General features: G+C 44.2%; 1 protein-coding gene across 7 annotated transcripts in view; it reads left to right on the top strand.

Moving 5' to 3' along the window:
* Positions 1-15,170, top strand: part of myrf (myelin regulatory factor) — a 162,942-nt gene that overhangs the window by 6,124 nt on the left and 141,648 nt on the right. For 6 of the 7 annotated variants that reach the window (XM_033039067.1, XM_033039064.1, XM_033039062.1 and 3 more), the window contains exon 2: positions 4,036-4,098. The exons of the other annotated variant lie outside the window; for it this stretch is intronic. In XM_033039067.1, the coding sequence (XP_032894958.1) occupies positions 4,036-4,098 (63 nt within the window). The remainder of the gene's footprint in view (positions 1-4,035; positions 4,099-15,170) is intronic. 7 annotated transcript variants of the gene reach the window in all.

The raw sequence follows: 15,170 nt of genomic DNA, 5'->3' as shown, positions 1-15,170 counted from the left end.
AGACAATACTATACATATATACAATTAAGGCCAATTTAAGTACAATAGGTAAAGCAAAGGGGAAGATAAAGAATGCAGAATATAATTCTCAGCATTGAAGGGCACCAGTTCCATTGACAAAATCCAATGTCTGCAATGGGGTAGAGGTGAAGAGATGGAAAGGCCGTTAATTTTTTTAAATGGCACAAAGTACTGGAGTAACTCAGCGGGATAGGCAGCATCTTTGGAGAACTTGGATAGGTGACATTTTGAGTCAGGACCCTTCTACCGATTCCGTTTTCAGATGGTCGCCAAACCGTTTATTTTAGTTTCGAAATACAGCATGGAAACAGGCCCTCAGTCCAACGAGTCCACGCCGACCATCCCTCTCCTCTCCCATCATAGATGAGGCCTTCCATCGTGTCTCCTCGGTACCCCACAGCTCTGCCCTTGCCCCCCCTCCCCCTAGTCGTAACAGAGACAGAGTCCCCCTAGTCCTTACCGTCCACCCTATCAACCGTCGCATACAACACATAATCCTCCGAAATTTCCTTCACCTCCAACGGGATCCCACCACTAGCCACATTTTCCCATCTCCACCCCTTTCTGCCTTCCACAGAGACTGTCCCCTCTGCAACTCCCTGGTTAACTCATCCCTTCCCACCCAAACCACCCCCTTCCCAGGTACCTTGCCCTGCAACCGCAGAAGATGCAACACCTGTCGCTATACCTCCTCCATCGACTCTATCCAGTCCTTTCAAGTTAGGCAGAGGTTCACTGACACCTCCTCCAACCTCATCTACTGTATCCGTTGTTCAAGATGTGAACTCTTATACATCGAGGAAACCAAATGCAGGAACACCTTCGCTCAGCCCGTGTGAACCAACCTGATCTCCCGGTTGCTGGACACTTTAACTCTCCTACCCATTCCTACACAGACCTTTCTGTCCTCGGTCTCCTCCATTGTCAGAGTGAGGCTAAACGAAAATTGGAGGAACAACATCTCATATTTCGCTTGGGCAGCTTACAGCCCAGTGGTATGAATATTGAATTCTCTCACTTCAGGTAGCCCTGGCATTCCCTCTCTCTCTATCCCACCCCCACCCAATTCACAGTAGCTTCTCATTTTCACCCGACAAATAGCTTAAAATGGCCTGTTTCCTTTTTCATCATTACTTTGTCTTTGCATTTCTTTCATTTATTGTTCTTTATCTCTCCACATCACCGTCTATATCTCTCGCTTCCCTTATCCCTAACCAGTCTGAAGAAGGGTCTCGACCAGCACAGAAGAAGAGGAAAAAGGGTCTCGATCCGGAAACATCACCCATTCCTTCTCTCCAGAGATGCTGCCTGTCCCGCTGAGTTACTCCAGCTTTTCGTATCTATCTTCAGTTGAAACCAGCATCTACAGTTCCTTCTTGCACACCTCTTTACCATGTTCACTGTACTTAAATCTAAACCATGCATTAAGCAAAGCAAAGGGCCAAGTGTAGATCCCAGTGGAATCCCATTGTTAACTGCCTCCCACTCACCAAAGCACCTGTCAACCTTTATACTTTTCTTTTTGCTAACTAACAAATTTTGGATGCAATTTGACCATTTTTCGTGGATCTAATGGGATTTATTAACTTGACCATCATCATCAAAATTCTTGCCAAAATCCATGGATGCTACATGCTGATAGGCTCCAAATCCACACTCAGCAAAATCAATAACCCCACTCTCACCATCGACGGCACCACTGTCTCCCCATCTCCCCAGGCCCGCAACCTTGGCGTGATCTTTGATTCCACCCTCTCCCTTGAGCCTCACATCCGCCATGTCATTAAAACCTCCTTCTTTCACCTCCGCAACATCGCCAAAATCAGACCCTCTCTCACACCTCCCGCTGCTGAAAGACTCATCCATGCCTTCATCTCCTCCCGACTGGACTACTGCAACTCACTTCTCCTTGGCATCAGCTCCACCTACATCAACCGACTCCAACTGGTCCAGAACGCAGCCGCCCGACTCATCACCCACACCAAATCCTGGCATCACATCACTCCAGTCCTCAAACAACTTCACTGGCTTCCCATCTCCCACCGGATCACCTACAAAATCCTGGTCCTCACCTACAAAGCCCTCCACCATCTGGCCCCCCCATATCTCACTGACCTCCTCTCCCCCTACCAACCCTCACGGTCCCTCAGATCCACATCAGCCGGTCTCCTCTCCATCCACAAGTCCAACCTCCGCAGTTTTGGGGACAGAGCCTTCTCCAGGGTAGCTCCCAGGCTCTGGAACTCCCTCCCCCAACTGATCCACAATTCCGTGTCCCTCACCATCTTCCAGTCCCGCCTCAAGACCCATCTCTTCACCTCTGCCTATCCTTAGCCCCACGTCCCCCTCCCTTTTCATCTGTGCTTGAATTGCCTCATATTGTGTTTTGAATTGAATTCTGTCTTTAATTTGTGTACTAGTCATGTCTCTACTATTTATTTCATTCCGCTTACATGTTTTTCCTCTACTTGCTAAATTTTTGTAAGGTGTCATTGAGACTCTTGAAAGGCGCCAATAAATAAAATTTATTATTATTATTATTACATCAAATGCACCTGCCCTTGTCAATTCTCTTTATTACCTTCACAAATAGTTCATCAAGTTATTCAATCTCAATCTTCCCTGAACAAATTCATGATGGCTTTTTTCTAAATCAAGCTTTATTTAGCCCCTTGGGGTTAATTCCAATATTCTGCCTATTACAGAGGATAAACTAGGTAATTAATGTATAAACAAGGAACAGTAGATGCTGGTTTACAAAAGAAAAAGACACAAAGTGCTGGAGTAACTCAACAGGTCATGCAGAACATATTGCATCTGCTGCTCTAGATGTCACCTGCATCTCCTCCAACCTCATCTATTGCATCCGCTGCTCTAGATGTCAGCTGATCTACATCGGTGAGACCAAGCGTAGGCTTGGCGATCGTTTCGCCGAACACCTCCGCTCAGTTCACAATAGCCAACCTGATCTACTGGTGGCTCAGCACTTCAACCCCCCCTTCCATTCCGAATCCAACCTTTCTGCCCTGGGCCTCCTCCATGGCCAGAGTGAGGACAACTGTAAATTGGAGAAGCAGCACCTCATATTTCGCTTGGGCAGTTTACACCCCAGCGGTATGAACATTGACTTCTCTAATTTTAGGTAGTCCTTACTTTCTCCTCCCCTTCTCAGCTCTCCCTCAGCCCACTGGTTCCACCTCCCTCTTCCTTTCTTCTCCCCCCCACCCTCACATCAGTCTGAAGAAGGGTTTTGTCCCGAAACGTTACCTATTTCCTTCGCTCCATAAACGCTGCCTCACCCGCTGAGTTTCTCTAGCATTTTTGTCTACCATGGATAAGTGATCCTTCTTCAGACCCTTTTTCAGACTGAAAAAGGGTTTGAAGAAGGATCCCAAACTAAATCATCACCTGCCCATGTTCTCCAGAGATGCTACCTGATCTGCTGAGTACTCCATGCATCCCTTTAAAAAAAAAAAAAAATCATCAATAATGATCCTTCAATTCTCTGCGTCTACTCCCATTGGGACTACTTAACATTCTTGTCTAAGTCCCAGCAATTTGCTCCATTGTTTTTTTACTAACTTCTTTAAAGAGGCTGATCTGAAGCTGAATCAGAGGAAAGGTTGAATTGTAAGGTCCAGAATGTTGGAGTAACTCAATGGGTCAGACTGCATCTCTGGAGAACATGGATAGGTGATGTTTTGGTTTAGCACCCTTCTTCAGACTGCAAGTTGAATCATCTGCTCTCAATCAAACCAGAAACCAAGTCGATGCAACTGGCCCCTGTACATCCAGGTTAAGAGGGGAAAATGTAATTCTGAACACTTTCTATTAACTCATGCAGTAAAGTGTTCCTGTGCTGTGAATGCTGGATAAAGATGGGATCAGGATCAACTCTGACCTTCCCCAGGCCAGGAAGAGGCAATGCCTTCAGGTGGCAAAAACTGAAATGGAATAAAGAGGAAGCATGAAAATTGATATATTTGTTTATGATCTATTCTCACTTGTACACAGACCAAGAGGTAGCCCAGTCCCGAATGGCTTATGCGGATGGCCCCTTCAGACATTACCACACAGGTCAGCATATAAAGATTATATTTGAAGTAAAAATTATGCTTAACACTGTTTATCCTGTACAATGCTTAATACCTTAACACTGTTTATCCTGTACAACAAATGTTTTATTTAAAATAAGACAGGTGCTAACAGTACAAACCAGGTCCTCAGCAACAGACCATCAGGTTCCACTTGGCAAAATATTCATGGATCATCTTCATTTCTGATGCTGACTGACCTGCTGTGTATTATTGCTGTTTGCAAATGTACCTTCTGCTTCCAATGTTTTGTACAGTACGTTGTTTGTAGGTGTTCTGTGCAGTTTTCCAGAATATTGAATTTATATTCTGGAATCTTTGAAGGCAAGAATTCCACCCAAATTAATCATTATGTAGCAGGTGCACTGATGTCCATTGGACAAACTATTGATTTACCAGGGGTTAATGGTTCTAGGTACAGTAAATTAATTTTTTTACATACAGTTCAGTAAAAATCTTACAATCATAGCTAAATTCAAGAGTGTCAGGGGTTATGGGGAGAAAGTAGAAGAATGGGGTTGAGAGGGAAAGATAGAGCAGCAATGATTGACTGGCCGGAGTAGACTTGATGGGCCGAATGACCTAATTCTGTTCCAAAAACGTATAAACTTATGAGTGTAAGAATGTAAGATTACACTGAGGGAGTACACAAGAGGTACCATGTTTCTTGTTGACTTCAAGCTCAAAGTTGTTTAATATGTAAACTTAACCTGGCCATAAAGGCCCGTTGTCCAGGTGATGGCACTGGGTTGTGGTTGCAGGGGTCGGGCCTGGCCAGGCGATGTGGTCGGTGACCTCCACCGCTCCGTGCTACTGCAGGCTGCTTCCATACCTCGCACTCAGCCTCTTAGAGGGCTGGCCGATCAAATCCAGCCCTGGATTGCTGCAGGGCCTCCAGAGGCCCACTCTACCGACACCTCGACTCGGACACATCGACCCGCAAACGCGTCGTCCCTTCGCCTCACACGGCCACTGCTCCCAGGGTGGCTGTGTCCCAAGCCACTTACCCTGGAACACCACCCCAGATCACCTCCGAGAGCCCCCAGCATGCTCACCAACTTCGTTCCTCTCCTCCGTCTGCTGCCATCTTGAAAGTTCCCCGTTCCCCACAAAGCGGCCATCTCTAAAGGCCATGCACCTCCAGTGGATTATACAAGCATTTGAAAAGACCACTCACTGGGATGTGGCTGCACAATGATGTCAATCTCACAAGCAGTTAAAACAAATGTAGAGTGTCCCTAGTGTAAGTGGTAGTGCTAGTGTAGGGGTGATAGTAATAGTGTAGGGGTGATAGTAATAGTGCTAGTGTAGGGGTGATAGTAATAGTGCTAGTGTAGGGGTGATAGTAATAGTGCTAGTGTAGGGGTGATAGTAATAGTACTTGTGTAGGGGTGATAGTAATAGTGCTAGTGTAGGGGTGATAGTAATAGTGCTAGTGTAGGGGTGATAGTGATAGTACTAATGTAGGAGTAATAGTGATAGTACTAGTGTAGGGGTGATAGTGATAGTACTAGTGTAGGTGCGATAGTGATAGTACTTGTGTAGGACTGCAGAATAAGAAAGTCTTCAGATCAGTTTGCTGTTACTAGCATTTTGTCATAACAATTAATGTTTAGCCATCAGCTATTTATTCCAAAGATAGACACAAAATGTTAGAGTACCTTAGCGGGTCAGTCAGCATCTCTGGAGAAAAGGAATAGCTGACATTTCGAGACCGGGGAGAGGGAAACTAGAGGTATGAAAAGGTACAGAACAATTCAGAGCCGGCACCAATGGACAAGGGGCCCACAATGGTCCACTGTTGGCTGTAGCGATTGGACGCGAATGGTGAAACTAGGAAACCAGCATGACGACTGGGGTAGGGGAGGGGAGGGATGGAGAGAAGGAATGCAAAGGTTATTTGAAATTAGAGAAATTAATAGTCAATACCTCTGAGTGGTAGGCTATCAAGTGATACCTATCAAGCAATATCAAGGGCTACCATGATCATATTGAATGGCGGTGCAGGCTTGAAGGGTCGAATGGCCTACTCCTGCACCTATTTTCTATGTTTCTATGTTTCTATGTTTCTATGATATATGCACTGCTGTTCCTCCAATTTGTGTTTGGCCTCACACTGACATGAGACCACCGAGGCCCAGGACAGAAATGTCAGACTTAGGATGAAGAGATCAAGTGTAATATAAGCAAAGATTGATGATGAGACAAACCTCTATGAGAAGGTGACAAATACAGGGACCAGGTTCAAGGAATATTGTAGTGCCATGGATAAATGATGGTAGATCTGTTACAAAGACAAATGTTAGAGACTGTTTATCATTCATCTTTTATGCCTGTTGTTATGAGAAATGTTAGAGATTGTAGATTTAAAAAAAACACAGTTTTTCATTGACTATTACAGATTTGGGATTCAATTACAAAACTTGTGCTTGATGATATTCCCATCATGGCGGCACAGTGGTGCAGCTGGTAGTGCTGCTGCATCACAGCATCAGAGACCTGGGTTCGATGCTGACCTCGGGTGCTGTCCATGTGGTATTTGCACATTCTCCCTGCAATCTCGTGGGTTTTCTCCAGGTGTTCTGGTTTCCTCCCACAACCCAAAGAACTACGAGTTTACAGGTTAATTTGCAAATTGCTCTGAGTGTGTAGGGATGAGACCTATACCCAAAGACCCAGGTTCGATCCTGACCTCGGGTGCTGTCTCCATGTGGAGTTTGCATATTCTCCTTGTGCCCACGTGGGTTTCCACTGGGTGCTCTCAAAGTTGTGCGGGTTTCTAGGTTAATTGGCCCTCTGAAAAATTTACCCCCAGTGTGTATAGAGTAGATACGAAACGTAGAACCAGTGTGAAAGGGTGATGGATGGTCAGAGTGGACTGGGTGGGCTGTACCTTTCAATCAGTTCAATCATCAGTGAGCTCGGTTGTGGATCGAAGCCCGTGCCCAGACTACAGAACCTTATCTGGGCTGTCACTTCAGTGCAGATCCAAGGGAGTGTTGATTGTCAGAAGTGCTGCGTTTGAGATAAGATATTAAAATGCTGATTTATTTGCTCTCTCTGCTGGATGTAAAATTTCCTGTGATGTTCCTCAGAGAAGAATGAAGATTTATTCTGTTTGTCTCGGCCAACATTTATTTCTCAATATATAGAGTGTAAAATAGAATGTGATTATTTTATTCACCTCCATCATTGTGAATGTAATTCAAAAAAGAACACGGGTATCCCAGCACTGTGCAATTTCTATCTCCACAAAAAGCTTGGACAATAGTGTAACTAATCATTCATCATGTCCTTGTTTATGGATCTGTGGCTGAGTCTGCTGTGTCCAGTTATGTAACAATAGAGGCAATTCATTGGTTTAGGTTTATTATTGTCATGTGCAGCGAGATACAGTGGAATGCTTTGTTTTGCATGCCATTTAATCAGATCAGATATACCACACATATACCATACAATCAAGCCAAACTCAAGTACAATAGATAGAGCAAGTGGAGAGATACAGAGTGCAGAATGTAGTTCTCAGCATTGTAGCGCATCAGTTCCAGAGAAAAAGTCCACTGTCAGCAATGGGGGAAGAGGTGAATCTGACAGTACCCTAGTTTATGGAAGGACCGTCAGGCGCCTGGTAACAGAGGGGAAGAAGTTCCTGAGTCGGTTGGTGCACACTTTCAAGCTTCTGTACTTTCTGCCTAATGGAAGCAGGGAGAAGAAGGAATGATCGGGGTGGGACAAGTCTTTGATGATGTTGGCTGCTTTCCCAAGGCTGTGTGAAGTGCAGATGGAGTCACTGGTGGGGAGTCTGGTCTGTGTGACGGACTGGGCTACACACAAAATAATTGACCGCTCCTCTGTCGTGAGGCCAAGTGACCTTGTTAAGTACAGTTATGCCATGATTGAACTAAAGTGTGGAATAGCTGTGACTGGCTTAATGTTGGACATAAGGTCATAATGATTAGGAGTAGAATTAGGCCATTCGGCCCATCAAGTCTACTCTGCCATTCAATCATGGCTGATTTATCTCTCTCTCTCCTAACCCCATTCTCCTGCCTTCTCCCCATAACCTCTGACACCTGTACTAATCAACAATTTATCTATCTCTGCCTTAAAATGTGATATGTAATCTGGGATGTTTTAAGCAAGAAGAATGGGCAAGGTAGACTGATTGTAACTGTCCGGGTGTGTGATGCCGACTGTCAGGGAGGAGCAGAGCTGTGGAGCTATCTGATTGAAGCTGTACAGGTAGAGACTAAGTTTAGTTTAGAGATACAGCGCAGAAACAGGCCTTGCATCTCATCACGCTGACCAGCGATTTCCTCTACACTAGCACTATCCTACGTACGCGCTGAAGCTAATTAACCTACAAACTCACACGTCTTTGGAGTGTGCAAGGAAACCGGAGCACCCAGAGAAAACCCACGCTGTCACAGGTAGAATGTGCAAACTCCGTAAAGACAGCACCCATAATCAGGATTGTGCCGTGCCACCATGCTGCCCCAAAGTCTATTACTCATTAGTAATGGCCCTATCATCACCCTCTCCTGGAAAGGCTCAGTCAATAGTAATCAGGACTACGAGTCCCCGGCATAATGCAGAGTTGATGTGTCTAGTTGTGTCAGAAGTTCATATGTTCATAAGATATAGGAGCAGAATTAGGAGCCCATCGCATCTGCTCCGTCATTCGATCATGATTGTTCTATTGTGTCTATTGTGCTGTTGGAAACTATCTCTGGCTGTTAATATATTTTCCTCTCACAATCTAAAGACGTACAAGTTTTTAGGTTGATTTAGCTTCGGTAAAAAAAAGTAAATTGTCCTTAGTGTGTAGGATAGTGCTAGTGTACCAGCTAGGGTGATCGCTGGTCGGAACGGATTTGGTGGGCCGAAGGGCCTGTTTCGGTGTTGTATCTCCAAACTAAACTAAACTATAGTATGGATAATTTATTTGACAAACAAACACAACATTAAGTATCACTAAGAAGTATCCCAAAGTGATTGGCTTTTTTAAAAACTCAGATTGCTTCGTAATGTTACTGAATGTCAAGCGTTTAATTGCCATATGTAGCAAAAACAGAACAATGCAATTCTTACCTGCAACTGCATAACGGGTCTAAAAACACAGTAGAAACAAGGAACTCTAGATGCTGATTTACAACAAAAAAAAAGACACAGAGTGCTGGAGTAACTCAGTGGGTCAGGCAGCATCTCTGGAAAACAGAAGGCACAGCGATCCAGCTGGTAGAGCTGCTGCCTCACAACTCCAGGCCTTCGATCCTGACCTCGGGTGCTGTGTGTATGTTATTTGCACGTTCTCTCTGTGACCGCGTGGGATTTCCTCCATGTGTTCTGGTTTCCTCCCACATCCCAAAGAATTACGGGTTTGCAGGCAGTGGCGGACTGAGTCTAAAAATATTGGTTGCCAGGAGACAAAGGGGGCCCACTTCATCAAGGGCCCACTTGATATAGGGGGCCCACTTCATCAGGGGCCCACTTGCCATCGGGTAAGCTGACACCCTGGCCAGTCCGCCACTGTTTGCAGGTTAATTGGCCTCTGTAAAATTGCCCCTTGTCCGTAGGGAGTGGATGAGAAAGTGGGATAACAAAGAAATAATGTGAACGGGGATTAATGGTCGGCAATCCCATTTTGCCAGAGGCAAAAATATGATTTAATGTCCCTAATCTCTCCATTGATAAATCGCCAGGGCTTTCTCCTAATTACTGATTGCTGTAAACACATATTGATTGCTCAGTTTGATGCATATGGACTCCAAGCATTCAACCCAGGCAGCCCTATTGTGAGAACCAGATCTCAGAGGTGGTGGAGGCATATCATTGACTGAAGTCAGTCGATGCTCCTTGGATGTATTTACAAGGTCTATGGCAGGGTTTACAGGATCGGCCAGACTTAGCAAACTTTTGCAGTTAATATACAAAAGAAATTACCCTTGGACTTTGAGCTGGTTACATCAGTACTCAAGCTAGTGCCTTGCAATCATGGCTGTATAATGATTAACCTTGTATTTGTTTATAACAGATGAGGGTTTTACTGCTCCTGGCAATGTTCTTAAGTAAAATATAGTTTATAGAACAAATTTATTAGGGCCTGAGAGCTTTAGAATATTTACTTAACAATGTGGAATCCACAAGTACCACACAAAAGAGGAGAATCAAGAGGAGTAGGGTGGACAAGAGCATTAGGAAGGAGAGATGGTGTATATTGCAGCCACATCACACCTCAGCCCGAGATGTTTAGGGAAGGAAATAGTTTATTGTGCTGAGCTAAATCCCTCCTTCTCTTTGTAAGCATTGGACAAAGACTCATAGCCATATAGCATGGAAACAGGCCCTTCAGCCCAACTAAGATGCAGCATCAATGTTGGTCCCCCTGATAGGATATTTAAAACTAAGGCTTGGACTGGATGAGTCTTAAAGCAGTTTGTTTTTGGATTTGCTATTTCAGCCGAAGGAACTAAATATACAAACTCAACGGGTCAGGCAGCATCTCTGGAGCACATGGATAGGTGCGTTTGCATCGGGACCCTTCTTCAGACTGATATCATTCTGGACAGCAATTTGAATAAGGGTTAGTCTGTTGTGTCATCAGTCTCTCTTTCGGGGTACAGAGATCAGATTTAACACTGCTCTTGCAAATTTGGGATCTGGTTTTGCATATGTAGAGATGACGAGGTAAAGATGCACTTTATGCCTCTACCCCTCCGTATCTGCTCATTGAGTGGAGGGAGAGCTGAGGACACAGGTTCTCACATGTACCTTCCCTAATGGAGACAAATGTCTCACAGCCATCCACAGACATCATTCAAAGGAAATAAATGGTGATGCTGGACAGTTTGTCTGAGAGTGAGAGGATGAGCAGGAAAAAGAGAGGGAGGGCTTAGAGCAGGGTCTACAGCTGTGGTAGTTTAAGGGGCAGCCAATGGTTAGGAAATGAAAGATGAACTAGAGAAACAAGCTAGATCAAGGCATGTCCACACAAACAACTTCCACTGTCCAGCAACCCACCCTCCAACTCTGAGAGCTATTGATTCTGACCAGCACATCTACTTGTATTCGAGAGTGTATGTAAGTGGATATATAGTATATATATATATATATATATATATACACACATACACATACTAAATAAACAAACAATAGCAGTGCAATAATAATAATAATAATAATAATAATAATAATAATAATAATAATAATAATAATAATAATAATAGTCTATTGTAGTTCAGAGCTTATTTGAGGTTGTAGTGTTTAATAGCCTGATGGCAGTAGGGAAGAAGCTGTTCCTGAACTTGGATGTTACAGTTTTCAGGCTCCTACACCTTGCTCCCTACAGCTCCCCTGGTCTGATTCCATGGGAGACATTGATTATGACCGGTACATCAATGATCGACACAAAATGCTGGAGTAACTCAGTGGGCCAGGCAGCATCCCTGGAGAAAAAGAATAGGTGACGTTTCAGGTCGAGACGCTTCTTCAGACTTAAAGTTGGCATACCTTGAGGAGTTTTCAGAGTGGAGCAGATAAAATGTGTAGAAAGGGACTGTAGATGCTGATTTACACCAAAGATAGACACAAAGTGCTGGAGTAGCTCAGCAGGTCAGGCAGCATTGCTGAAGAAAAGTAATAGGTGACATTTCAGGTTGGAACCCTTCTTCAGACCTTTAGAAATATTAAATATTTAATTTTCTCCAGAGATGCTGCCTGACCTGATGAATTACGCCAGCATTGTTGGTCTATCTTCAGTATAAACCAGCTTCTGCAATTCCTTCCTACAATGATACTTGTTAGAATCAATAGCATGATTGGATCAGTACATCAATAATCTGCACTCGTACATTGATCTGACCAGTACAGTGATGTAGATCATTGTCGTACTGATCTACGTTACTTACATCTGTGGTATCACTACATCGGCTGATGTGTTGATGTGCTGATAATACATTAACAGTATGAGTTTATCAACCCAACATTTCTAACTTAAATTAACTCCAGAATCCAGGACTAAAAGGTCCCTTTAACTGCATGGCGTGTCTGATACTTTATGTAAGAGACCTGCCTGGGGAAGAGGCTGTGCAGTGAACATATTCTGGTTTCCTTTGAAGACACAAGGTGCTGGAGTAACTCAGCGGGTCAGGCAGCATCTCTGGCGGACCCTTTCTCAAGAAGTAGAAACCCAACCTGAAATGTCACCTATCCATGTTCCCCAAAGATGCTGACTGATCCGCTGAGCATTTTGTGTCTACTTTTGTAAACCAGCATCTGCAGTTAATTGTGCCTAGTTTTACGAGTCGTGTAGAGAAAGATAGCTGTATACAGTCAATGTAATTATACACTTAAAAACACTCTCTTGTAAAATATTAATAGAAGTATTCTTAATCATAGAACAGCTTCATATCATAACATATTTAAAATAGTGTCATAAAATGCAAATAGTGGCATAAGGAACTGCAGTTCTAGAGTGTAACAAAAAGGAACTGCAGATGCTGCTTTATACCAAAGTTATGTCACCTATCCATGTTCTCCAGAAATGCTGCCTGACCCGCTGAGTTCCTCCAGCACTTTGAGTCTATCTGCAGTTCTGGAATCTTTCGTAGAACACAAAAATGCTGGAGTAATTCAGTGGGTCGGGCAGCATCTCTGGAGGATACGGTAGGTGATGTTTTTTGATTGGGACCCTTCGTCAGACTGAAAGTGGTGATGGTGGGCTGGGGCAGGCAGAAGCTGGGAGAGAGATGGAAGCAGGACAAAGCTTGGCAGGTGATAGGTGGATACAGGTGAAGGGGAATTTCAGGTGATGAGGGTCATAAAATGCAAATGTACATTTGGGAGAATCATTAGATTTGCTATCAGTCGGATAGTACACAAAGTATTCATGTTACATTTTATTTCTACAAAGATAAAAGCTGAGGTCTCACACAATCGGAAAGGTAAAGCTCTTAACTGTTTGGACAAAGACTTTACTTTCGGCCTCGCTTCCCCAGGCGAGGTCTTCCTGATCCTGTATCGTAGCAAGTACAGGATTCCTGTTTACCTCTGGCAAACGGGTTAAAAGTAAACACGGGAGTGGCAACCAGCAGCCATTCCTTGCACGGTGGAAATTCTTCAATCCATCCCCTTCACCCGACAAACCATTCACCGTTACATTAAATCACTCCCGCCCTTGCAGGTTAGTAGCTAACACCTTATTAATATCTGTCAGCAGTGTCTGTCCCATTTCCCTGAATCCCTTTTGTAATTCCTCCCTGTTCTTGGTGACACAGTGGTAGAGCTGCTGCCTCACAGCGCCAGAGACCCGGGTTCGATCCCGACTAAGGGTGTTGTCTGCGTGGAGTTTGCATATTCTCCCTGTGACCGCATGGGTTTTCTCTGGTTACTCCGGTTTCCTCCCACATTCTAAAGATGTGTAGCTTTGTAGGTTAATTGGTTTCTGACAAAATCATCTCTCTTGTGTAGGAAATAGAACTAGTGTGAACGGGAGATGGATGGTTGGTGTGGACCTAATGGGCCGAAGGGCCTGTTTCAGCATTGTATCTCTAAACTAAAGCTAAACTAAACGTGCAGTTTGTCAGAACTATCCTTCAGCTTTAATCCATTTTACCCCAATGAAATAAATTACAAACTTGAAGTGAACCTTATCCCAATACTTCCCACAATTGAATATTTCCCCCTGTTGCTATTTTCCTTCTGTCTGGCTTCTAGCCTTTAAATTTATCTCTCCTTCTGTCTGCAACCCCACCTCCAACCAACCCTTGACCTCTGCCAAACAAGTAAATTGTCTGAAATATAAAAAAATGCCATTGTTGCTTTTCTCCAGAGGAAGGCCTGGGTGATATCACTATGGTAACAGGCCTTGACAGGATAAGTGGCAAACAACTCCTACAAACTCACAGGCATATTTGCTGCAAGGAGAAATGTATAAATCCGCTCTGTGACAGCTTTTCAGTGTAAAATATTTCACTCCACATCAACCCAGCTATAAAATAGCACAGCAATTGGGCATGGAGTGATACAGTGTGGAAACAGGCCCTTCAGCCCAACTTGCCCATACCGGACAAAATGTCCCAGCTGTACTAGTCCCACCTGCCCACACTTGGTCCCTATCCCTCCAAACCTGTCCTATCCATGCACCTGTCTAACTGTTTCCGAAACGTTGGGATAGTCCCAGCCTCAACTACGTCCTCTGGCAGCTTGATCCATGCACTCACCACCCTTTGTGTGAAAAAGTTACCTATTAAATCTTTTCCCCTTCAACTTGAACCTAAGTCCTCTGGTCCCCGATTCCCCTACTCCAGGCAAGAGACCCGGGTTCGATCCTGACTACATGTGCTCTCTGTATGGAGTCTGTACGTTCTCCCCGTGACCTGCATGGGTTTTCTCCAGGTACTCCGGTTTCCTCCCACACTCCAAAGACCTACAGGTTTGTAGGTTAATTGGCTTCGTTAAAAATTGTAAATTGTCGCTTGTGTGTAGGATAATGTTAATGTGCGGGGATCGCTGGTCAGCGCGGACTCGGTAGGCAGTTGTCCGCTCTGTATCTCTAAATCGCAAAACTAAACTAAACACCGATATTCTGTTTATGTAGACACAAGTAACTGCAGATGCTGGAATCTTGTGTAGAACACAAAGTGCTGGAGGAACTCAGTGGGTCAGGCAGCAACTCTGGAGGACATGGATAAGCAACATTTTTGGATGGGACCCTGAAGAGTCTAAAGAAAGATCCCAAACTGAACTGTAGCCTATCCATGTCCTCCAGATTTGCTGCCTGACCCACTGGGTTCCCCCAGCACTTTATGTTCAACGCTGTATTCAGATTATTATCGCTTGATACTGATTCTGCTCTTAGACAGAAATAGTAGGTGATCAAGAACCCAAAATTCATTGGGTTACAAAGGATTTGGGCCTCATTTAGATTTTTGGGATTTTATGCAATTTTGAAGCATCTTCAAAATTCTAGGAACCGCAAGGGTTGCCAAGGCCATAGGATGTAAATGGTCATTTAATCGGTAGGTTAATGAGATCAATCAATCAACCTTTATTGCC

This window comes from Amblyraja radiata, chromosome 20 (assembly GCF_010909765.2).
Source record: "Amblyraja radiata isolate CabotCenter1 chromosome 20, sAmbRad1.1.pri, whole genome shotgun sequence".
Taxonomy (NCBI): domain Eukaryota; kingdom Metazoa; phylum Chordata; class Chondrichthyes; order Rajiformes; family Rajidae; genus Amblyraja; species Amblyraja radiata.
Note: the sequence above shows the minus strand (reverse complement) of the source record. Positions and strands in the feature narration are given on the sequence as shown.